The sequence below is a fragment of the Mobula birostris genome, chromosome 11, assembly GCF_030028105.1.
Source record: "Mobula birostris isolate sMobBir1 chromosome 11, sMobBir1.hap1, whole genome shotgun sequence".
Classification (NCBI taxonomy): Eukaryota; Metazoa; Chordata; class Chondrichthyes; order Myliobatiformes; family Myliobatidae; genus Mobula; species Mobula birostris.
The window spans coordinates 108,509,523-108,536,532 of NC_092380.1; the positions used below are offsets into that span (position 1 = coordinate 108,509,523).

At 40.8% G+C, this 27,010-nt stretch overlaps 1 protein-coding gene across 5 annotated transcripts in view; it reads left to right on the forward strand.

Annotated features, from left to right (window-relative positions):
- Positions 1-27,010, forward strand: part of LOC140205303 (doublecortin domain-containing protein 1-like) — a 566,682-nt gene that overhangs the window by 94,016 nt on the left and 445,656 nt on the right. For all 5 annotated transcript variants that reach the window (XR_011887817.1, XM_072272825.1, XM_072272826.1 and 2 more), the window contains 2 exons: positions 3,934-4,027; positions 14,930-15,096. Coding sequence is in view for 4 of the 5 variants with exons in the window: in XM_072272825.1 (XP_072128926.1) it covers positions 3,934-4,027; positions 14,930-15,096 (261 nt within the window). In the remaining variant the exon portion in view is untranslated. The remainder of the gene's footprint in view (positions 1-3,933; positions 4,028-14,929; positions 15,097-27,010) is intronic.

The window sequence follows — 27,010 nt, forward strand, 5'->3', positions numbered from 1 at the left end:
TGAAAGTGAAAATGCAGTGCAGGTAGACAATACTATGACAAAGCCCCTGTTAACCTGTTGTTTGTTTTAAGTTATTTTCAATGTACAGTGGAGACATCTGAAGCATTGGAGATTTTCTGCAGCAAAGGCTGAGAAGTTGTGGATAGGAAATGGCAGGAAGTGAAGTTTTTATAGAGAGGAAAATTGGGGCTTGAGTTCTCTAACTATGAAGCTTCAACCTCAGTGAATCCAGTAAATTAAAAAGGAGCGGGAAACCGAGTCCAAGTGAACAAAAAGAGAGGGGAAACTTCATCAAATACCCTCAGTAGCTTCTTTATTAACTAATTCCTGTACCTTGTAAAGTGGCCACTGAGTGTATGTTCCTGGTCTTCTGCTGCTGTAGCCCGTCCACTTCAAGGTTCGATGTGTTGTGTATTCAGAGATGCTCTTCTGCACACCACTGTTGTAACGTGTGATTATTTGAGTTACTGATGCCTTCCTGCCAGCTTGAACCAGTTTGGTCATACTCCTCTGACCGCTCTAGTTAACAAGGTGTTTTCACCTACAGACTGCCACTCACTGGATTTTTTTTGTTCTTCACACCATTCTCTGTAAAATCTAGACACCATTGCATGTGAAAATCCCAGGAGATCAGCCGTTTCTGAGATGCTCAAAGCACCCCATCTGGCACCAACAATTATTCCATGGTCAAAATCACTTGGATCACATTTCTTTTCTATTCTTTTTTTTTGTCCGAAAAACAACTGAACCTCTTGACCATGTCTGCATGCTCGGATGCACTTGGTTGCTGCCGCATGATTGGCCGATTAGCTATTTGTATTAATAAGCAGGTGTACAAGTGTATCTATTAAAGTGGCCACTGAATGTATGTTTCATTTTCTCAGAACTTCCTTCTCCTGACACCCTCCTGTTCCTGCACCCACTGCTACTCTGGCTGCACACCCTACTCACACTCTGAACTCCCGGCTCACAATGTGGACTAGATGCAAGAAAACTGGATTACTGGACTTTTCTTGTAATTTGTTCTGAGGGTTCAAAGTTGATCAAGAAATTGGAGCCTTTTCTCTTGATTTCAACCATCAGAATGTTTGGAAACCTGGTTAAATATCTCATCTGATGGGCGGCACTTACTTTTGTATAATCTTTGATGCTCTTACTAATCAAACCTATCAATGTTGACTTTAAATATACCCAATGATTTGGCCTCCACAGCCATCTGTAACAATGGATTTCATAGATTCACCACCCTCTGGCTAAAGAAATTCCTCCTCATCTCTTCTCAAGGGATGTCTTTGTATCCTGAGGTTGTGCCCTTTGGTCAAAATCAGAATCAAGTTTATAATCACTGACATGTATTGTGAAATTTATGATTTTGTGCACTATCAAAGTGCAATACATAAAAATTATTATAATTCAAAATGAGAAATAGCATCATCATCATGATTACGTGCCGTATTGTATGATGTGGGTGATCATGGTCTCATGACCATTATTGTTCTTGGCAAACTTTTCTATAGAAGTGGTTTGCCATTGCCTTCTTCTGGGCAGTGTCTTTACAAGATGGGTGACCTCAGCCAATAACAATACTGTTCAGAGATTGTCTGCCTGGCTTCAGCAGTCGCATAACCAGGACTTGTGACATGCATCAGCTGCTCATACGACCATCCACCACCTGCTCCCATGGCTTCATGTGACCCTGATCTTTGGGGGAGGGGATGTGCTAACTAGGTGCTACACCCTGCCCAAAGGTAACCTGCAGGCTAGCGGAAGGAAAGAGCGCCATACACCTCCTTTGGTAGAACCCTATCTCCGCTCTTTCACCCAAATAAGAAATATATATGTTAAAAAAATGCAAAAAAAAGAGCAAGATGTGAGGTTGTGTTCATGGATTCATGGTCCATGATGGCAGAGGGGATGAAATTTTTCCTGAAAAGTTAAACACGTGTCTTCAGAGTGTGATCTAGACTATCTGTATGTCCTAAACTCCCAATATAGTATAGGCCCAGAGCCATCAAATGTTTTTCATACGTTAACCCTTTAGTTCCTGCACTTGTTCTCCCATACCTCCTCTGGACCCTCCCCAATGTTCCAAATGTAGTCTGACCAATGACTTAAAAAGCCTCAGCCTCAATGAATCTGGTAAGTTTAAAAGGAGTGGGAAAGAGAGAGCAGGTGAACTGAAATAAAAATGCAGTTTGGTTTTTGGACATCAGTACAAAACGAATGACAGGAAAATGGTAATCATTTCAAATTTTATTTTAGTAAAGTCAACGGAAAAATAAATCCCAATCGCTGCAGAATTGCCTGTGGAACTATAATTGATCATTTTAATTTGGAGCAGCATGGCAGCATAGCGGTTAACATAATGCTAGTATAACGCTAGTGGCATGGGTTCAGTTCCTGCACTGCCTGTAAGGGGTTTGTCTGTTCTCCCCATTACTGCTTATGTTTCCTCTGGATGCTCCAGTTTCCTCCCACATTCCGAAACGTACAGGTTAGGAGGTTTATTGGTCCATGGGTGTAATTGAGTGTCGCGGGCTCAGGAAGTGCTTATTACTGTGCTGTATCTCTAAATTTTAAAAAATTGCTCTAGCAGAAGAGATGAAGATCAGTTCCATCACCACTCTCTTCCAACCAATACCCCTTGTCTTCTCTTCCCCTCCGCCCCTCACCAATTTCATCCCCACTATTCTTACTCTTTTCCAACCAATGCTATTCCTCTTTCTAATAGCTTTGCAAGAAGAACAAGTGCCATGCCTGCCCCTACACCTCCTCCCTCACCTCCATTCAGAGCCCCAAACAGTCCTTCCAGGTGAGGTGACACTTCACCTGTGAGCCTGTTGGGGTATTCTACTGTATCTGGTGCTCCCAGTATGGCCTCCTGTATATCGGTGAGACCTGATGTGAATTGGGAGACTGCTTCACCGAGCACCTACGTTCCGTCTGTCAGAGAAAGCAGGATCTCCTAGTGGCCATCAACTTCAATTCCACTTCCCATTCACATTCTGACATGTCTGTCCATGGCTGCCTCTTCTGCCACCATGAGACCACACTCAGATTAGAGGAACAGCACCTTATATTCCAACCTGATGTTATGAACATCAATTTCCCTAACTTCCGGTAATTGCCCTACTTCACCATTCCAACTCCCGTTTCCCCCCTCACCTCATCTTCTTACCTGCCCATTACCTCCCTCTGGCACTTCTCTCCCTTCCCTTTCCTCCATGGTCTTCCACCCTCTCCTATCACATTCCCCCTTCCTGACGAAGGGTTTTGGCCTGTAACGTTGACTGTTCGTTTCCACGGATGCTACCCAACCTGTTGAGTTCCTCCAGCATGTTGTGCGTGTTGCTTTGACCCCAGCATTGCAGAGTATTTTGTGTCCCCCTCCTCTAGCCCTTTATCTATTCTGCCAATCAGCTTTCCAGCTCTTTACTTCACCCCACCACTCTCCCGGTTTCACCTATCACCTACCACCTTGTACTTCTCCCTGCCCTCCCCCCACCTACTTGCTCTAACTTATCTTTATTTCAGTCCTGATGAAGGGTCTTGGCTTGAAATGTCGACTGTTTATTCTTTTCCATAGATGCTGCCTGGTCTGCTGAGTTCCTCCAGTATTTTATGTGTGTTGCTTGGATTTCCAGTGCCTGTAGATTTTCTTGACTTAATACCTCTCTTCTTCTCTTCCCTCCCCCTACTCCTCACCAATCTCCGCCCCACTATTTTCCATATATAGTATCGCTCTCATTTTCAATAGGTGAGTCAGAGAGCATCAACTGACCGTCTTTTACTCACTCTAAAGAAATTAATGCATGATTGTTTAGTAACCCTCCATTCTAATTCTCAACAGAATCATAAATATCATTGTATCTGTTTCGTAACCTTCATCTAAGTAATATTTTCCTTGTATTTCTTTTTAATTTCTGTTTGCAGTTTTTAGACCAATGCACTCTAAAGATCAACTTAATGTCCCCAGCAAAATATCTGTATGACTGGGAGGGCAATCGAATTTATGACCTCAGAACAGGTATGTAATTGTAAGATTAAACTATCCTTCAAAGCACTGAGGAACTCTCATGGATGGATAGGTGGATTAAGTACACAATCTATGACGTTTTCAGATGATGGAAAGCACCATCCATCATCAGGGACCCCCACCACCCAGGACATGCTTTCTTCTCGCTGCTGCCTTCAGGAAGAAGGTTCAGGACCCACACAACCAGGTTCAGGAACAGTTATTACCCCTCAACCATCAGGCCCTTGAACGAGCGGGGATAACTTCACTTGCCCCTTCACCACAACCTATGCACTCACTTTCAAGTACTCTTCATCTTAGGTTCTTGATATTTATTGCTTATTTATTTATTATTATTTCTTTCTTTTTGTATTTGCACTATTTGTAGTCTTTTGCAAACTGGTTGAACACCCAAGTTAGTGCGGTCGTTCATTGATTCTGTTATGGTTATTATTCTATGATGGATTTACTGAGTATGCCTGCAGGAAAATGAATCTCAGGGCTGTATATTGGGGCATATATGTACTTTGATAAAAAAAATTCTTTGAACTTTGAACTCTCAATGCAGGTTGTAGGTCATGGTAAAAGTTGTATAGATGTGATGCCTCTAGTAGAATAATGGTATATCTGATTTCAGGAAACACCCCAATTTGATATCTGAAACAAATGGCAGTTGAACATCTCCTGTCTGAGTACCCATAAACCAAAATTAGAACTTGTATTCATTTTGTACCCCCCCCCAACAATGCATCAAGATTTTTACAAAGTTTATGGTTTTATTTTCTGTTCTCAGCAAGAGACATTAAAAACACAGTGACTTTATTGTGTGTACACACAAAATACTGCTGGAACTCAGCAGGTCAGGCAACATCTACGGAAAGGAATCAAGAGTTTGGGCTGAAGGCCTCCATCAGGACTGGAAAGGAAAGGGGAGAGGCCAGAATAAGAAGGTGTGAGGTGGGGGCGGTGGGGGGGGTGGTGTGAGGGCAGTGCAAGCTGGAGGTGGGGTGAGAGGGAAGTTAGGTGTGTGGGGGAGAGGATGAAGTAAGCTGGGAGGTGATAAGTGAAAAGGTAACGGGGTAAAGAACAGGAGCGGAGAGTTGACCATGGGAGAAGGGGAAGGAGGAGGGACACCAGAGGGAGGTGACGGGCAGGTGAGGACAAGAGGTAAGAAGCGAGCAATGGAAAAAGAGAGGAGTACGAAGAGAAATTATGTTAAATAACTTCATTATGTGTTTTACTTGTGTATTAAACTTACATATAATCTCAGTATTTATACAAATAATGTCTAAAATTGCATTGAATATACAATATCATATTATTAAAAGCCTGCCAAAGATTGCTTCTATATTCTGTACATATCCCAGTTAACAAAGAGGTTAGATTCCTAGGGAAATCCTCTCTTTGAAAACTTGTATAATGGGATGCACAACAAACCCTTAATTTTTGTGGGGGATACATATTGCCATGGCTAAAAAAAGAAATCAGAAATTAATCAAAGTCAAGTTAAAAGCAAACATTGCTTATTTTGACATCCGGAAACGTGATCAGGAGTATTGTGTGCGGTTCTGGTCACCTACCAACAAGAAAGATATCAATGAGATTGAAAGAGTACAGTTCAAAGTAAATTATTAAAGAACATATGTGCCACCGTATACAACTCTGATATTTGTTTTCTTGCGGGTATACTCAGTAAATCCAAGAACCATAATAGAATCAATGCAAGACCCGCAGCAAACAGGGCGGACACTCAATGTGCAGCAGACAACGAACTGTGCAATTACAAAACAGAAACATAGTAATTATTATTATAAATACATAAGCAATAAATATCGAGAACATGAGATGAAGAGTCCTTGGAAGAGAAATTTTACAAGGATATTGCCGGGACTTGAGGACCTGACTTATAGGGAAAGGTTGAATAGGTTAGGATTTTAGAACCTGGAGTGTCAGAGAATGAGGAGAGATTTGATAGAGATGCTATTTGATAGGGAATTATTTCACTCAGTAATTTTATATATATAGTTAAATTAAATAAATAGTGTAAAAATAGATAAAAAAAAAGTAGTGAGGAAATGTTCATGGGTTCAGTGTCCACTCAGAAATCTGATGATAGAAGGAATGAAGCTGTTCGTGAATCATTGAGTATGTGCCTTTAGGCTCCTGTATCTCCTTCCTGATAGGTAATAGCAATGCGAAGAAGGCTTAACCAGGGTGATGGGGGTCCTTAATGATGAACGCCACCTTTTTTGAAGCATCGCTTCTTGAAGGTGTCCTTGATACTATGGAGGCTAGAGCCCATGATGGAGCAGCAACTCTCTGCAGCTTATCTCGATCCTATGCAGTAGCCTCTCCTCCGCAACCCCCCCCCCCATACCAGTCAGTGATACAGTTAGTTAGAATAGTCTCCACAGTACATCTGTAGAAGATGTGAGTGTTTTGCGTGACATGCCATATCTCCTCAAACTCCTGATGAAATATAACCACTGTCTTGCCTTGTTTGTAGCTGCATCAATATGTTGAGTCCAGGTTAGGGCCTCAACGATATTGACACCCAGGAACTTGAAATTGCTCACTCTTTCCACTTCTGATCCCTCTGTGAGAACAGAAGGATAATTATGGTGTGAAAGCCACTTCGTCTATTTAATTCATCCAACTAGATATTCAGGAACTATTGAACATTAGGACACTTAATAAATGTGAATGTAAGATTCTGAACTTGTTTAAGTCAATACAACTTCTTTCCACTATTTGATCCCTCATGTTGGCTATGGGCAAAAAGGAAACTTCCTGTAGCCTTAACCTGGGCAATTTGTCCATGGAACCTGTACCAGGTTGCAGCTCTGATATAGGTGCTATGATCACATTTATTTCAAGGAGGAAGAAAGGACTAATAGCAGATTGGCAAGCTTAACCCTTATTTGAATTAACTAAGTTAATTTAGTTAATCTATTTAAACTTGATCTATTAGATTCCTTCTTCTGCACCTTTACCTTTTCTGACTATCTTCTCAGTTTCTTACTTAATCCACCCACCCACCTTCCCCCTCACCTGGTTTCACCTATCAACTTCCAGCTTGTACTCCTTCCCTTGCCTCACTTTCTTATTCTGGTTTCTTCCCTCTTCCTTTCCCGTCCTGGTGAAGGGTATCAGCCCAGAACAGCGACTGTTTACTCATTTCCATAGATGATGCCTGACCTGTCGAGTTCCTCCAGCATTTTGTGCCTGTTATTCTGGATTTCCAGCATCTGCAGAATCTCAAACAAGAGTAAGTTCTGAGTAACACAAACAAAATATTGGAGGAACTCAGAAGGCCAGGCAGCATCTATGGAAAGGAATAAACAGTTGACATTTTGGGTCGAGACCCTTTAGCATGTCTGAAAAGTTACAGCCTGAAACGTAGACTGAGTTCCTCCCACATTACTGGATAGATTAAAAGTTTGTTAACCAAGTGTATTAAAGGATATAGATCATTGGTGTGATATGGTGTTTTGCTTGATGATGAGCATTTGACGGCTCTGGAGTTTAGAAGAATGAGGGGGGGAAATCTCTTGGAAATCTAGCAAATATTGAAAGGCCTAGATTCTAGGTAGAGTGGACATGGAGAGGATGTTTCCAATAGTGGCAGAGTCTAGGACCAGAGGACACAGTCTCAGAATATAAGGACATCCCTTTAGAACTGAGATGAGGAGGAATTTCTTTAACCAGAGGGTGGTGAGTCTGTGGACCACATTGACTTGGCCTCCAAATGGCTGTGGAGGCCAAGTAATTGGGTATATTTAAAGCAGAGTTGCATTGGTTATTGATTATTAAGGGTGTCAAAGGTTATGGGGAAAAGTCAGGAGAATGGGGTTGAGAGGAATAATATAGCAGCCACTGGTGGAGCAAACTCAATGGGCCAAATAGCCTAATTCTTCTCTTTAGTCTATGGTCTTATATATAAACAATCCAAACTAAATTTTACATTACAGTTCTCCTCCTTGCTGACGGTTAATGCTGGCGCACCCCAGGGGGTGTGCTAAGCCCACTGCTCTACTCTGTCTGTACCCATGACTGTGAGGCTAGGTATAACTCAAATACCATCTATAAATTTGCTGATGATACAACCATTTTTGGTAGAATCTCAGATGGAGATGAGAGCGCGATATACCAGCTAGTTGAGTGGTGTTGCAGCACAACCTTTCATTCATTTTTAGTAAGACGAAAGAGCTGACTGTGGACTTCAGGAAGGGTAAGACGAGGGAACACGAACCAACTCTCATAGAGGGATCAGAAGTGGAGAGGGTGAGCAATTTCAAGTTCTTGGGTGTCAAGACCTCTGAGGATCTAATCTGGTCTCGACATATCAATGCAGCTATAGGGAAGGCAAGACAGCAGCTATATTTCATTAGGACTTTGAAGAGATTTGGTTTGTCAGCTAAAACCCTTGAAAACTTAGATGTAGATGTCCCATGGAGAGCATTATGACTGGTAGCATCACTGTCTGGTATGGGGGGGCGGGTGGCGGGTTGGTGGCTACTGCACAGTCTGTAAGAAGCTGCAGAAAGTTGTAAATTTAGCCAGTTTCATCTTGGGTACTAGCTTCCATAGTATCCAAGACACCTTCAAGGAGCGACATCTCGGAAAGGTGGCGTCTATTATTAAGGACCTCATCACACAGGGCATGCCCTCTTCTCATCGTTACCATCAGGAAGGAGGTACAGAAGCCTAAAGGCACACTCTCCGCGATTCAGGAACAACTTCTTCCCCTCTGCCATCCGAGTCCTAAATGGACATTGAACCCTTGGACACTACCTCACTTGTTTATTAATATATATTATTTCTGTTTTTGCACTATTTTAAATCTAATATACATACACATATATTCTTACAGTAATTGATTTATTTCTTTCCCTTTTTTTTCTTTCTCTATTATCATGTATTGCATTATACTGCTACTCCTAATTTAACAAATTTCACAATATGTGCTGGTGACAATAAACCTGATTCTGATTCTGAAAATGTTGGTTTAATTAAATGTCATCTTTTGCCTGTTGTTAACAACTGAATGTGAGATTTCAAGCTAATGAGACCAAGAAATAAAAATTGATATACATGGGTTTTGTTTTATTTGTGTAAAATAGCACAAAGTACACCAGTTTAACAGTAGGAGGGCTTGTTCCACACCTGAGCAGTGTTTGTTCCACGGCTCAGATTTCCTTCTTTCTGCATTTTCGGGGTTAATGCCTTCTAGAGATGGATTTCTCTGACAAACAGCTCATCAGTGAAAAGCAAGGAATAATCACTGCATCACTGCATGGTACGGAAACTGCACTGTGGTGGACAGGAAGGCTCTACAACGGGTTGTCAAAACTGCCCAACACATCACTGGCATCCGCCACTCGCCATCAAGGACACGTATGCAGCAAGCTGCTGAGAAAAGCCAGTGATGTCATGAAGGATGCTACCCACCCTCTTCATGGACTATTTGTTCCACTCCCATCAGGCAGAAGGCTATTTAGCATCCATGCCAGAATCACCAGCTTCAAAAACATTAAGGCTGATCAACACCTTCATCCACTAACCCATCCCGCCCCTCCCCACATCCCCCTCCACCACTCCTTTATCAGTTCCTGTCAGAGTCACTTTATATACAGACATTCCTGTGCCTAGCATCACTTTATACAGTCAATCTATGTATATAAACCATCTTATGTATTTCTATTTATCTTGCTACTTATCATTACTGTATTCTTCATCTTATTGTATTTTTTTTGTGCTGCATCGAATCTAAGCAACAATTATTTTGTTCTCTACATTTGTGCATTGGAAATGACGTTAGACAATCTTGAATCTTGAATTCATCAATGGTACCTCGTCCATAATCAAGGGCAGGATGTACAGGAGTCTTAAGCCCCACACCAGCAGATTCAGGAACAATTATTATCCTTCAACCATCAGGCTTCCGAGCCAGCATGGGTAATTCACCTCTGAATGATTCACCTCAACTCTGAATGATTCTACAAAGTCCAAAAGTTCAAAATTAAAAGTAAATTTATTGTCAAGGTACATATATGTCATCACATACAACTGTGAGATTTGCTCTCTTATGGGCATACTCAATAAATCCAAGAATCATAATGGAACCAGTGAAAGACCACACCCAATAGGACAGCAAACTGAACAAATACAAAAAAAAATAAACAAGTAATAAATATCAAGAACATGAGGTGAAGAGATCTTGAAAGTGAGTCCGTATGTTGTGGGAACAGTTCAGTGATGGGGTGAGTGAAGTTGAGTAAGGTTATTCCCACTGGTTCAAGAGCCTGATGGTTGAGGAATAGTAACTGTTCCTGAACCTGGAGGTGTGGATCCTGAAGATCCTGTACCACCTTCCTGATGGCAACAGCAAGAAGAGACCATGGCCTGGATGGTGGAGGTTTTTTGATGATGGATGCTGCTTTCCTGGGAGAATTCTCTGTGTGATTGTGCTCAATGGTGGGGAGGGCTTTACCTGTGATAGTCTGAACCATATCTACTACCTTTTGTAAGATTTTCCATTCAAGGGAACTGATATTTCCATACCAGGCTGTGAGGCAACGAGTCAATATATTCTCCACCACATATCTATGGAAGCTTGTCAAAGTTTAGATGACATATGGACTCACTTTGAAGAGTTTACAACTCAGGTTCTTGGTATTATTTATTTATTTTTAATTGGTACAATTTGTCTTCTTTTGCACATTAATTGTTGTGGTTTTTGTTTCGAAATAGTTTTTCATAAATTCTCTTGTATTTCTTTATTTTCCTATAAATGCCTGCAAGAAAATGAATATCAGGGTAGTGCGATATAAACATACTTCAATAATAAATCCACTTTGACTTTGATAACTTCTTTTCAGAAGCAGGCGCACAGATTATGAACTCCTCCATTGCTTGGTATAATCATTCTCTCGAGTTTAAATTGAAGTGTGACAATTGGCCATGCCTGATGGGCAAAGAGTCTTTGAAGGTACAACTTGTATAGGCATCTTGTTCCATTCATGCATGTGAAGCCCAAAGACCAGTTCCTATAGATTGCCTGGAGAAAGAAGTTTTTTTATTTTATTTATTAAGATACAGTGCAGAATTGACTCTAACTGGCCCTTTAAGCCTCATTGCCCAGCAACCCCTGATTTAACCCTAGCCTGATCATGGGACAATGTACAATGACCAATTAACCGACTAGCCAGTACATCTTTGGACTGACTGTAGGAGGAAACTGGAGCACCTGGAGAAAACCCACATATTCCATTGGGAGGATGTACAGACTCCTTACAGGTGGCATCAGAATTGAACTTAGAACTATGACATCCTGAGCTGTAACAGCATCGTGGAAGTTCGAGCTAATGTTTTCTCCTAAGCACCCAAAGCCACAGTTTAAAATTTGTAAAATATTCCCTGAAAAGTTAATGAGAGCAAATGCAAGGCAAAAACCTCTAATCTTCAAACAGATTAAATTCCACCGATATACTCTCAGTGGCCACTTTATTAGGTACACCTGTACACCTGCATGTTTATGCAAATATCTAATCAGCCATTCATTTGGCAGCAATGCAATGCATAAAAGCATGCAGACATGGTCAAAAGATTCAGTTGTTGTTCAGACCGAACATCAGAATGAGGAAGACGTCATCTAAATGACTTTGACCGTGGGATGATTGTTGGTACCAGACGAGAGGCTTGAGTGCATCAGAAGATTCTGATCTCCTGGGATTTTCACAGATGACAGTCCCTAGAGTTTACAGAGAATAGTTGTAGAGCCATAGAAAAATACAGCACAGAAACAGGCCCTTTGGCCCATCTAGTACATGCCGAGCCATTTAAACTGCCTACTCTCATTGACCAGAATGGTGAAAGAAACAAAAAATATATATATCCAGTGAGTGACAAATCAGAATGCTCAGGGGAGAATGGCCAGGCTGGTTCAACCTGACAGAAGGGCGACAATAACTCAAATACCCATGCGTTACAACAGTGATGTGCAGAAGAGCATCTCTGAATGCACAACACATTGACACCATAATGTGGATGAATGGGCTACAGCAGCATAAGACCATGAACATAAAGAAATACACTCCGCTGCCACCTAATTATCTTCCTTCTGTACCTCCTGCACCTAATAAAGTGGCCACTGAGCACAATTCACCATAAAATAATCAACAAAAACTAAACATGCCCCTCATTCCTCAAACAACTTCCAATACGTTTACTTTGTGTCTACAGGAAATACATATTTTAGCCTTCCCTCACCATTAATAATATTTGGAAGGTGAAATGCACATTTTTAATTACTTTAGCCCCACCATTTTTAAATCAGTCGAAGGTCATTGAAGCATATAACACTAAAGTACTGTATTATTAGCTCTTTCTGCACAGGGATGGATTAAACTGCATTTTTATATTACATTCTGACACGCTTTGTACAATGACCTTGTAATTTAGGTCAGTTAAGACTCTAAATTGTTTTGCTACTTATATGCCAACGGTCGTTAGGAGATGAGGAATCTGGGTGGTAGAATAAGTAAGAGAGATAAAGAATATTGTAAAAACCCCGGTGCTTACTATTCTTGAGCCCATTCAGAACCAGCAAGCGTATGATGAGTGTGGTGGTTTTGAATATCGGCCTTAGAGCCCATGCTGTTTTGAGGCCGGCCTGGAACATGGCATCCCCCTTTTACAGGCGTACGGCCTCATCACTCTCAATTTAACCGTACATCTGATGAACCCATTACTCATGGAACAAGGAGTGGATATAGTTACAAATGATCAATGACAATCCTTGAACTGAGGCAGCAAGGCATGAACGATTTATACATTTTGCTCCACTTACCCAGGCAAAAGATCTGCCAGCATATTTAATGCATAACTGCTTCAACAACTTGAGGAGGGGGAGAGAAAAAAAAAGCTACGACTCACGCTACATTCTCTAAAGTAGAGAATTACTCGATTGAATAACCAGAGGGGATAACTTCACTTGCCCCATCACTGAACTGTTCCCCCAGCCAATGGACTCACTTTCAAGGACTGTTCACCTCATGTTCTTGATATTTATTGCTTGTTTATTTTCTATTATTATTTTTTTCTTTTGTATTTGCACAGTGTGTTGTCTCTTGCACCCTGGTTGTTTGTCCGTCCCGTTGGATGCGGTCTTTCACTGATTCTACTACTTTTCCTGTACTTACTGTGAATGCCTGCAGGAAAATGGATCTCAGTGTTGTGATGGGTAGATATGTATTTCAGTGCTAAATTTACTTTGAACTTTGAACTTTGATTCTGAGCCCGCTATGCATTTATTGGCACACAGCAAGCCCGCTAATTCTCAGAAACCTAAGGAACCCAGGTGCTGAACAGAGACTGCTGCTGCAAGAGACATTTGAATGTTCTTTCTGGTTGTACAAATATATTACCTTAAGTAATGTCTTCTTTTTCTCATGGATAAAGCCATATTCCATTAGGTACACCGAGCAACAAAAATGAAATCAGCACTGTGTTCCATAACTGTAATGTTAGAAACCCTGAAGGCTGGGCCTGTCAATTTAATGGGATCACGGAGGAAAGCAAAGCAGCTGTGAAAAATTGCTTTAAGTACAGCAATCGTGCTCTTGTCATTCCATTCAGTAGTTAATAAAAAAAAATACAAATTCGGATAGGCATCAATATTTAAGAAAAATGACTGCTTAACCATTTCTCGTCAGCACCTGAGGGAGGAAAAATGTGACGGCAAACATATAAACAAAAAGTCACAGCAGCTGTTGGCTTAATTTTGGCTGAGTAAGAATGATCAGGGTGACATATATCAGCATTCAGGCAGTGATCTGAAAGCTTGCTGTAGGTAAACCAGGGCTGGTGCATCGATCCCCAAAAGAACAGAATCAAAACTGTAGATATGATTTAAAAATATTTATTTACCATCACTGACCAATGCACAAACAACTGTATATTGCATATAAAAGTAATGGGAATTAAAATGGGTTCAGTTTGATTAGATATTTTATCTATCTATCTACCTATCTACCTACTTTCTATCTGTGAATATATGCGTCTATCTATTTATCTATTCATTTATGCATTTATCTATCTATCTACCTATTTATTTCTGGATCTATTTATTTAGGTATTTATTTTTCTATCTATTTATCTGTTTGATTATTTCATTCTTTATTTGTGATTTTTTATTTACAATTTATTTGGTACTTTATATATTTTGAATTGGCAACTCAACCATTGCCTATTAATTAAATACTAAACTGTAATTTATGCAAAGAATGTAAGTACTTTTAAATTGGTGGTTTAAAAATGATCCTTTTTTAATATATAAGCATGACTTCATTAAGAGTTTTTAAGTATTCATAAATATGGATTGAATGAAAATAGCCGTGGAAGTTACTTTCTGAATAGTGACAATATAGTCCGACGTGTTTGCACTTTATAACTGTTTGGCATTGTACTGGGAATCATCAATGCCTGTTGTAATTCTTGCACACATCTGTTCCTCTGGGATGGAAATCAGTTTATATAAAGAAAAGAGACATAATACAAGTCTCAGAACAATAAAAGTTTTGTTTCAGCAAGGTTTGCTTCAACCCAACTGTGATAAATGAAAAGATAAGATAATGAGTGCACACCACGACACCATGTGCAGTTAGTTAGGCGCAGCTCAGACCTATTCAGGTGTACTTGGGAAACCTCATGACTGTACAGTTGGGGGCTCAGTACACATGTATAAATATCTATACCCCTTGATGGTGACCACTAGTAATCCAGTACTTGCTCCAGTCAGTGCCTCTTCAGGGTATATATAAATAAGAGACGCTGAGTACTGTTGGTCTAGATTCTGATCTGTGCCTCAAGTTGGTGTCTGCAACAGAATGGATTGATCTCTTTTTTCTACAGTTCCATTGCTCGACAAGTGCCTGCAGAATTCCATCACACCTCTCCGTGGACCTGTCTGGGTCTCTAAAGGGGAAGGGTTCATTCTGTCCGGATCTACGGCGTACATCCAGGGAATCATAAAGGCAATAAATCAAAAGCTGAAGGCTGCAAGGAATTACAGAAAGCAGGTGAGATGCAACACTTTTAAAGAGGCTTCTTTTCAGTCATGTCTATTATAGACAGTGATTGACACTTATGTCATTAAATAAATGTGACATGTAATACATGTGTTCCAGTACCCAGTGGAGGCCAGAATATTTTCACTGTGATCTCTGAGCCAACAATAATGACGCTAATTGTATCTGTCTTTCAGTGTAAGATGTCATGTGCCTAATCTTTCTGTGACACACTGTGAAATGTTACAGCAATTCACACACTCGGGATTGCTGTGAATGCAAATATTTCATTCACGAGAAATGACAGACCACCCTCTTCCTTCTCAGCTAACAGGGGACTCTTTTTAAACTGCGGCAGAGAGACAGGTCTTTTTAAAGTCCCACTTCACAATCTCTACCCCATGATTCAGTCGGTGAAATAATACACAAAGTAATATGGTGAGCAAAATCTATTTCAAAGAATAAAAGTTAGCAGTTGCTATTTAGGTTAAAATGAAACAGTACAAAGAGCAGTATACTCAAACCTAATTATCAAGCTGTAGATTTTAATTTCTTTTATGCAATGGATCGGTAAAGAATTTGGAACATAAAGGAGTGCAAATTGATATTAGAACAGTTGCATTAATTTCATAATGAGCCTATGTTCTAATGCCTATGGACTTGCTTTTGGGGCCTCAGCAGTTCACGTTTTCTGTATTATTTGGTTACTTTTTTAAAAAGTATTTGTCCTCTTTTGCACTATAGATGTTTGTTGGTCTTTGCTATGTATGGTTTTTCTTGGATTCTATTTCCCTGCAAGGAAATAAATCTCAAGGTTGTATATGATATACATTCTTTGATAATAAATGTACTTTGTACTTTTGGCCTGATTAAATTAATAACTAATCATGTCCATCCTGTGCCCGTTTAATATGCTTGAAGCTAGCAGACATAAGCCTGTATGTCTTTCTTTGCCCTTCTTTATTCATATAAAAAATAAGTTTAATAGCTTTGAAAAACTTTTAACACTTTCAGTCATCCTGGGTAGTGGCATCTAATTAGCATTCCCATTACATGGTTGTTTTGGTGGCCGAGATGCTGCAGCTGGAATGCTATTGTGCTCCGTTCCTCTGTTTGGGGACAAACACTGCTGGGGAAGGAACGTGTGAAAAAGCCACACCATAGTGACTGAAAGAGGGAGGCAGTGTTTTCTGTAGGCTTCAAGCTGGGTAGCTGTCATTCATTGCCTTCGTATAGCTAAACAGATCAAAAAAAAAGAGAAGACAGAACCACCTTTCAATTTAAAGTCTATTCCTTCCACACTTCTCCTTAACGTTGCATTTTATTTTGCCTATATTTCATCAAATTTAATCAAATAAAAACTCCACCATGGTGGAACGCACATTCCGCCCCTCCCCCTCCCCCCCGGAATTCAGGGAAAATCTGTGCATTTTGAATTAATAGAAGTACTCTGTGAAACGTACAACTGTTACTGATTGTTGAATAGACCTGGCACTCAGTAAAGATACAAGTAAAGAGCCCCTTGGGTGCTACACTATGCCAGTTTCTCTGCAGGAGTATAACTCAACAGGTTCTGTGCATTCACAGGCCATTCAACTGCTTGGAGAGCTTAATGTGTCATCTGGGACTGCACTGGAAAGTTTTTTTATACAATTCCGTTTAAAAGTGTGTATATATTATACATTTATTTAAGTATTTCAGAGTTTCAGAACGTAATTATACATGACATCATGTCTCAGTTTTTATTTCTAAACTTGCATTTTCTCCTTCACAATTATACAGTATACTGGGTACATATGATGCTCAGCAATTGTTGATAATTTACTTGAGGTTTTCTTCTTTGTGTGTCAAATTATCTGCAGCACATGTTTCAGTTTGACTGTTCAGGATTGGGAATGACGGATGCTTTGAGTCCGTGCATTATACACTCTTTTTTTCCAATATCGATCTTATCTCAGAACCATGATTTCTTTTGCGGCATCTGCTTCATCTGTCCTCTGAGCTCAACGTAGTTAACCGTACAAAGAGGGGATATGAGTGATGTGATTAAGAATTTATGTGTCAATTGTTATGAAGTATTCAAGACAGAGTTCTCCTTGAAGAATCTGATTATTTTCAGATGACAGTTTAATTGCTCAAGGTTGTACTAAATTAATCATTTTCTGCTATTTTTAAAAGTGATTTTTATTTTACGATAGCCATGAACTTGATGACACTGGACATAAAATGTGGTGCAGTTTATATTTACTGGGACAGGTCTTATTAAAGTGACAACATATTCCTTGCAGCAACAGATTACATTTTAAATACTGTGTACAGTACATATGTAAAATGGACATGTAAATTCTATAAGATTTGGATGATTAAAATTTAATATGAATGTCAAAATAGGGAATATTCTTTGCATTAGTATGATAAACTTTCTAGTGTAATCCAACCATGCAGGATAATACATCAAATATATTTCAATTATATTAAATAATTCAGTTAACTTATTTCAATTAATTTATTTACATCAACTAGATAATTTTAAAATATCATTTTATTTCCATTATATATATAATTTTACAGAAAATAGATGTAATGTGCTTTTAAACATTATTAATTTCTAATTTAAAAAAAATTATATATGTGCTTGCCATGCATTGGGCTGGCTGAGGTATGTTGAACATTTAAAAATTATTGCCAAATTTCACAATAAAAATAGAGAATTTGAATTTTCATCATTGAATGTTTTTTTAAATCTGGAAGAGATATGTCAAATCAACACTGTATTTCAATTTTTTTCTTATATGAAAGCAAAGAGTAGTTAAATAGACAGGTCAGGACTAACATATACAAAATGCCATACATTTATGGGAAGAATATATATATTTCTCTCTGCAGTGCATTGCCAGTGTAACTGCAGCCAACATCTATCATAATTAAAAAGAAAATTTGACTAGCATTCAGTTGGTGTGCTACTTAGTCAGAATTGCTTCTTGGTATTTAGACTATCTTTTGAACATTCTTTGTAAAGCTTTATAAAAGTGATTTGTAAGTTTTTCTGAATCATTTTTGTGTATTGGTTAGAAAGATTGAAACTACATTATCCACATAAAATCTACCTTTTGCCATGTTAGGATATTGCCATCATTTGTAAATCTGTTCTCAGTGATGCAATGCAGTCTGACTTCAATATCACATTGAATACTGATTAAAATTAATATTGTATTTGCAGTGTGCTCTTTCTCTCCCCACCCTGCTGGTCTGCCTCTCCCATCCCTGATGTCTGTCTGATGATATGTTTTAAGCCTGTGAATATAGTAAATGAAGTATCACAACTAAAATGATTTTAAGCATTGCTTTGGGATATCTTTTCAATTCTACGCTACAGAATATAATCACCCTCAGTATTCCCCAATGGAAAATGAGAAAAATTACTGTCAAGAACCAAAGACTTCTTAAGGAAGGCTGGTCCATCTGACATTGTCCACTGGTTAAACTTTGCTTGACTGCACATGGTAAAAATCTGCCACAATACACACATGAAAAGATTATTTCTAGATGGGAAACCAGAATCCAGGTTTAATATAATTGGCATATGTTGTGAAAATTGTTTTGTGACAGCAGTACATTACAATACATAATAATAAAAGCTGTAAATTACAATAAGACACAAACACATATACACACACACACACACACACATAATTACAAAAAGATATATATATATATAGAGAGAGAGTGAAGCACAGGAATTGTAGAATTTAAACTAGCATGACTGATGTTATAGGAAGAGAAGGGAATTTAGAAGGAACATTTAATAATTCCAGTTCATCAGTAGAATAGTATCAGCTGAGAAAAAGTTATATGTTTTTATGTGCAGTAATATTTATGACATTGTTCATATTTTTAACCTGAGTAAGTGAAGTGCTCAGGGACTATGACAAGTGCATCTTTGGAAGCTACATTAGTATCATGGAGTCATCGAGCACTACAATGCAGAAGAAAGCCCTTCAGCCCATCTAGTCCATGCCCAGCTTTTATTCTGCCTAGTCCCACTCCATAACCCTCCATATACCTCTCTTCCACGTACTTACCTGAACTTCTCTAAAATTTTGCATTTGAACCTATATCCAGCACTTCTGCTGGCAGCGTGTTCCACACTCACACTACCCTCTCAGTGAATAAGTTCCTCTCAGTTTCCCCTTAAATATTTCACCTTTCACCCTTAATTTATGACCTCTACTTCTAGTCTCACACAACCTCAGTGATAAAAGACTGCTTGCATTTCTCCTATCTTTGCCCTTTATGATTTTGTATACCCCTATCAACTGGGCCAGGCAGCATGGAAGCATCGCGATTAGCATAACACTATTACAGTGTTAGCGACTTGGGTTCAATTCTTCCGCTGTCTGTAAGGAGTTTGTATGTTCTCCCTGTGATCACAAGGGTTTCCTCCAGGTGCTCTGGTTTCTTCCCACATTGCAAAGACATACAGGTTAGGGTTAGTAAGTTGTGGGCATGTTATGTTGTTGCCAGAGCATGGTGACAGTTGTGGGCCACTCCCAGCAAGGCTTTGTCATTGGTGCAAACTACACATTTTACTGTATGCTTCAATGTACATGTGACAAATAAAACTTCTCTCTTTTTTAAAAAAAATCTCCCCTCATTTGCCTACGCTCCAGGGAACAAAGTCCTATTGAAAAAGATATCTTGAGATTTCAATGCACAATCGACCACAACTGTTAGACCCAATACTAAAACTCAACCTGAGATTACTGACAGCACCCAATGCCAACTCCGTGTGTAGTGCTCACTCTGGGCCTGCTTTCATGAACAGGTGAAATTAGATGAAGCTGTCTAGCACTAAATGAAAACATTGTTTTATGCAGGGGAATGGCTTCATACAAGGGTTCCCAACCTGGGGTCTATGGATCCCTCGGTAAGGCTCCATGGCATAAAAAAATGGTTGAGAATTCCTGCTTTATGGCCATGGCTGTGAGACCACAGAAGTTTCTCTGACATTCGTCAACACCATTGGGATTTGACCCCTCATGGTGACTGATTGGTACCTTCCCCCACTGCTGTTTGCCTGAAGGGAATTTTGGCATTCAGCAAGAAGAGGATCACTCTTTCCCATCAACCAGTGATGTTGCATGGTAGCGTAGTGGTTAGCATAATGCTACTACAGCACAAATGACCTGGGTTCAATTCCAGCCACTGGTGTTAGGAGCTCTTTGGAAACTTGTCTGTTCATCTTTGAGACTGATTTTTTAAGATAAATCTGGGAGCATAGGTCAATGAGAAGGAGAAATGCTCTTCTCATTGAATGTCAAAATTCCCTTCAGGAGAAGGTACTAAGGAAGGTCACTGCCAGGAGTCAAATCCCAATGATGTTGATGAATGTCGCAAAAACATCAGTGATCTCATTGTCATGGCCAAGGTCAGTGTGTACCAACAACTGTGGTTAAGTAGAGACTGAAGGAATTACCAACAGGGGAAATCTGCAAACATTCCTGGCCTTTTATTAGTACAAAAACATAAGAACTAACCAGAATCAAAATCAGGTTTATTATCACGGACATATGTCATGAAATTTGTTGTTTTGCAACAGCAGTACAGTGCAATATTTAAAACCTATTACTATGTTACAATAAGAAATATAACCAGACAAATAAGTAGTGCAAAAAAAGAGCAAATAGTCAGGTGGTGCTCATGCATTCATTGTCCATTCAGAAATCTGATGATGGAGGGGGAGAAGCTGTTTCTGAAATGTTGAGTGTGTGTCTTCAGGATCCTGTACCTCCACTCTGATGGTAGTAATGAGAATGAAACATGTCCTGGGTGGTGTGGATCCTTAATTATGGATGGCACCTGCTTGAGGCATTGCAGTTGGAAGATTTCCTCAATGGTGGGGAGGCTAGTGCCCATTCTGCAGCTACAATCTGCAGCTTTTTCCGATCCTGTGCATTGACGCCTTCTTCTGGCAATCACACCAGTGAATCTATATTCTACTGACTCTAGCGGAAGACCATCCCTAGGCATGATGCCTGAATCTGCACACCAAAATTTTATTTTATGCTGTTCATATCTTACTGCTTGCAAAAACACATGGAGAACTATATTCCTGCCTGTGGTCATCAAACTTTACAACTCCTCCCCTGGAGGGTCAGTCACCCTGAGACAATAGGCTGGTTCTGGACTTACTTCCTGGCATAATTTACATATTACTATTTAACTACTTATGGTTTTATTACTATTTAATTATTTATGGTGCAACTGTAACGAAAACCAATTTCCCCCAGGATCAATAAAGTATGACTATGACCATGACTATGATTATGACTATGACTATTACTCTGCAATCTCTCATGAGTTTTCTGACCTTGAAATGGAAGGAGGATCATTCACATCTGAAGAGGAATCAAAATGATCTTGTTGTTTTTATCTTGTTGAAGGTGTTGGTGAATAAATATGCTAAGAGTACAATAGTTTCTGTTTTGTATTCGTGTAATGGTTGTGTTTTTAAAACAATTTCTATGAATGTCAGCTAGTATTTTTCTCCAAGATGACCACAATGGAGGCTTGAGTGCCTCAATCACCGGAGAGCTATGTTGGTTGTAGTCAGGCCATTATACTTTGGCTCTTGATAGGGTCACCCATGCCAAACAGGTTAAAGGGTAAATACCAGATTAAATGGTTCACCAGTCTTCCAAGTTTGGGGGTTCAGCTTAGTGCTAACAACCCTGACTGGTAAACAAAGCAATCATGGAAACAGCAATGAAGAATCCTTCTGCATCTGAGTGTGACAGTATTCCCGTATCATGATCTGGTCCATGAAGTCCGTATTCCGGTTCACGGTCCGGTCCATCGACCCTTGCTCCAGGTTTTCCTATCTACCCTGTTTCTGTTCTTGTTGAGCTAATTGAGGCAGCTGATACTCATTGGGGCTGGCTGCATAAATACCTCCAGAGACCCAGGCGTGGCTGCTGGATTGTTCTTGTCCTTACTCCTTGTATCCCTTGCTCTGCCTTCTGTTTCCTTGCCTGAAGCCCTGCCTTGTCTTGCCGGTAACTCTCGCCTCGTCTCACCTGCAGTCTTGTCCTGGAGCCACCCTGTACCTAGCTCCCTTCCTGTCCCTTGCCTCTGCCCAGGTAAGCCAGGCCGTCTTGCCATTACCTGGGGTTGGTTCTGTCCCTTCCTGTCTCTTGCCTCTGTTGGGTGGTGATCCGCGCCCTGCCCAGGAGTACTGCGCCCTGCCCAGGAGGAGCCTGCCAAGCCTTACCTCAAGTCTCCTGCCTCCAGCCTCCAACCTCGCCTCAAGTCTCTTGCCTCCAGCCTTCAGCCTCCAGCCTCGCCTCAAGTCTCCTGCATCCAGCCTCCAGCCTCGCCTCAAGTCTCCTACCTCCAGCCTTGCTTCAGGTCTCCTGCCTTCAGCCTCCAGCCTCGCGTCTCCTGCCTCCAGCCTCCAGCCTCGCCTCACCTCAAGTCTCCTGCCTCCAGCCTCCTGCCTAGCCCCAAGCCTGAAGACTCCAGCCTCTAGCCTCTTGCCAAGCCAAGCCAAGTCTCTAGCCTCTAGCCTCTTGCCAAGCCAAGCCAAGTTTCTAGTCTCTAACCTCTTGCCAAGCCAAGCCATCTCTAGCCTCTAGCCTCTTGCCAAGCCAAGCCAAGTCTCTAGTCTCTAGCTTCTAGCCTCTTGCCAAGCCAAGCCAAGTCTCTAGCCTCTAGCCTCTTGCCAAGCCAAGCCATCTCTAGCCTCTTGCCAAGCCAAGCCAAGTCTCTAGTCTCTAGCATCTAGCCTCTTGCCAAGCCAAGCCAAGTCTCTAGCCTCTAGCCTCTTGCCAAGCCAAGCTGCCTCTACCCTCTAGCCTCAAGCCTGAATACTCCAGCCTCCTGCCTCGCCAAGTCTCTAGCCTCTTGCCAAGCCAAGCCAAGTCTCTAGCCTCTAGCCTCAGGCCTGAAGACTCCAGCCTCCTGCCTCCTGCCAAGCCAAGTCTGTAGCCTCTAGCCTCTTGCCTAACCAAGCCAAGTCTCTAGACTCTAGCCTCAAGCCTGAAGACTCCAGCCTCCTGCCTCCTGCCAAGCCAAGTTTCGTCTCTAGCCTCAAGCCTGAAGATTCCAGCCTCCTGCCTCCTGCCAAGCCAAGTCTCGTCTCTAGCCTCAAGCCTGAAGATTCCAGCCTCATCCTGCCTGCCTGCCAAGCCTCGTCCTTGCCTAGTTCTGGGGTCCAAGCCAGAGGCAAGACCCAGGTACTGGGTCCTTGTCTAGTCTCTGGCTCGGAGTCCAAGCCCGGGCTCCTAGTTCTCTTGTCCAGTCTTGTTCCAGGTTCCTGGTTTTCCTGTCCATGTCCTTGCCATCACCCTGTATCCTAGTCCTGTCCCTAGTAATTCAGTGTCTGCGTATTGCACTTGGATCCGTTCCCAGCCTCCTCCTTATGACATCCCGAGTCTCTACAGGAACTTGTATGACTAACAGTAATGAAAACCAAGGTACAGACATGATGAAGGAAGTTCTGCCAGAGCTGGAGGACCTTCATTGCTGCCCTAAACGCCAGCGGCGTAACAGGCAGTAGAGATAGCTTGTATTTTCAATTGAATTCAAGCTCATATGGTGATAGCTGAACTCACACTTTATGATCCTTACTAGTCTAGTAACCTGGTAGGTCATCATTAATGACAGAATTTATTAAGGAAAGAAAACATGTCAATGTGAGGAAACAAATTAACTTATGGATGAGACGCCATTACTCCCAAATGCCCTGCATCCTCAAAGTTCAAGGTTAAAAGTAAATTTATTACTGAAGTGCATATATGTCTACTTACCTTCTGCCTGGTATACCGGCTTAGACCGAGGTAACATGTCTGAACAACTGGTGTCCTGTCGCACTCAGCTCAATAGTAAGCAAATGCTTTGTGAGGCTGGTCACAGACTACATCTGCAGCTTGCTACCAGCCACACTGGACCCCCTACAATTTACCTACCGATACAACCGATTGACAGGTGACGCAATAGCTACAGCTCTTCACGCTGTTCTTACACATCCGGAAAAGAAGGATGCTTATGTGAGAATGCTGTTCTTGGACTACAATTCAGCATTCAACACCATAATTCCCTCCAGGGTTGACAAGAAGCTCAGAGACCTCGGCCTTCACCCTGCCTTGTGTAGCTGGATCCTGGACTTCCTGTCAGATCACCGGCGTGTGGTAAGAATGGGCTCCCTCACCTCTGCCCCTCTGCTCCTCAACATAGGTGCCCCTCAGGGCTGCGTCCTAAGTCCCCTCCTTTGCTCTCTGTATACCCATGACTGTGTTGTTACCCACAGCTCCAATCTGTTAATTAAATTTGCTGATGATACTACATCGATTGGCCTAATCTCAAATAATAACGAGGCAGCCTACAGAGAAAAAGTCATCACCCTGACATAGTGGTGTCAAGAAAACAACCTGTCCCTCAATGTCGCAAAGACAAAGGAGCTGGTTATGGACTACAGGAGGAATGGAGACAGGCTAACCCCTATTGATATCAATGGATCTAGGGTTGAGAGGATGAATAGCTTTAAGTTCCTCAGCTTCCACATCACCAAAGATCTCACGTGGTCTGTACATACCGGCTGTGTGGTGAAAAAAGCACAACAGCTCCTCTTTCACCTCAGATGGTTGAAGAAATTTGGTATGGGCCCCCAAATCTGAAGAACTTTCTATAGGGGCACAATTAAGAGCATTCTGACCGGCTGCATCACTGCCTGGTATGGGAACTGTACTTCCCTCAATTGCAGGACTCTGCAGAGAGTGCTGTGGACAGCCCAGCGCATCTGTTGATGTGAACTTCCCACTATTTAGGATATTTACAAAGACAGGTGTGTTAAAAAGGGCTGGAAGGATCGTTGGGGACCTGAGTCACCCCAAACACAATCTGTTCCAGCTGCTACCATCTGGGAAGTAGTACTACTACTACTACTACGTCGACTCAGGCCTAGGGGGCCGGCGTCGGGCACAAGTAGTACTGCAGCATAAAAGCCAGGACCAACAGGATCCGAGACAGCTTCTTCCACCAGGCCATCAGACTGATTAATTCATGCTGATAGAATTGTATTTCTGTGATATATTGACTGTCCTGTTGTACATACTATTTATTATAAATTATTGTAAGTTGCGCATTGCACATTTAGACGGAGACGTAACATAAAGATTTTTACTCATGTATTGGAAGAATGTAAGCAATAAAGTCAATTCAATTCAGTGAAGGTCCTCCATCTCAGTCTGTCCTTGCCACTAGGATGTAGAAGGGTTCCTTATTGCTGTTTCCGTAACAGTTTTGTTTTACCAGTCAAGGTCGTTAGCCCTGAGCTGAACCCTTGAACCTGGAGGACTGGTGAACCAGTGTTAGTTTGGCCTTTACCTTTTGTCCTGTTTGACCCTACCAAGAGCCAAAGTGCAAGGCTCTGACTCCAGCCAGCTGAGCTCCCCAGATTGCTGGGACATGCAAGCCTCCAAACCACAACAGGGTTGTGGTCTCCTTTGAAGATATGCCCACATTTTCTTGTGGGCATTCACAGTAGAACAAAGAAATACAACAGAATCAATGAAAAGCTACACTGAAAGACTGACAAACAACCAATGAGCAAAAGAGGGCAAACTCTGCAAAGACAAAAGAAAGACAAACAATAAATAAATATGTAAATAAATAACATTAACGCCCAAGCATGCCCAATCTAATTAAAGATCCTTTTTTATTTATTCTTCAGTACTGGATACACCTCAGTGAAAATATTTTGGCCTAAGTGTGTGTCAAGAAATAATGGGTTCTGCAAAGATTTGATGTATGTTCAATTTCTTGAGTGAGAGAGTGTGGAGGAAGTGTTAGCCTCAGTGTATTTCAGTTTGGCTTTGTAAATTCATCTCTCAGTTTTCTGACCTATTACTTGATATCTCTTATGCTTTAATAAAAATAAAGTTTATATGGATTCACAAATCTGCCATAGACACAAAGGAGGAGGTTGCTGGCAACTTGTAGATATCAAATTACCAGCATGCAACTTTAAATAAAATAATTATGAAGTTACCCATATTTTCCCTCTCAGTGAGCTTTTGTGCTATCTTTTTACATTGGATAATGATCAGATTTTTGCAAGCGTTTTTGCTGCCCACCCATGGCTAACACATTTAGGATATACAGTAATGAACTAAAACGGAACACTTATGTAAGGACATAACATTATCTAGGAAAAAATGTATAAATGAATGAAATGCAGAAAGGTTCATAAATCTTCTATTCCAGTGGAAAGTGAAGTCACATGAAAATTGAAAAACTAAGCGAACAGCCATTCCAAAATTGCAGTCTAACTTCATTAGGGAGAGCCCTTCAGCACACGATTGTAAACCATCTAAATGAGACTTAATCTTGAAAGCTTGATTGTCAGCTACCTCCATTTTGAGCTGTTTAATAAAACTGAAGAATTCAAGATTGTTTAATGACATTTCATGTACAGAAGTATAAAGGAGAACAAAATAATTGTGACTCCAGATCTGATGAAGCACATATAATACACAAAAGATATAGAACACAATAGTAATCATAATAAAAACATAATAAATATAAATATATATAAGAAAACTTGTATATTGTACATCGGATGTATGTCCATAAGGTGATGGTAGGCTCGGGAGTGACTGTACATAAGGAGACTCTGACAGGAAATGATAAAGTAGTGGTGGTTGGAGGTGTGGAGGGGTGGGTTAGTGGGTGAATCAGAATCAGGTTTATTATCACCGGCATATGACGTGAAATTTGTTAACTTAGCAGCAGCAGTTCAATGCAATACATAATCTAGCAGAGACAAAAAAAATAATAAACAAACAAGTAAATCAATTACATATACAGAAATACTGTATATTAAAAAAAGTGAGCTAGTGTCCAAAGAGTCAATGTCCATTTAGGAATC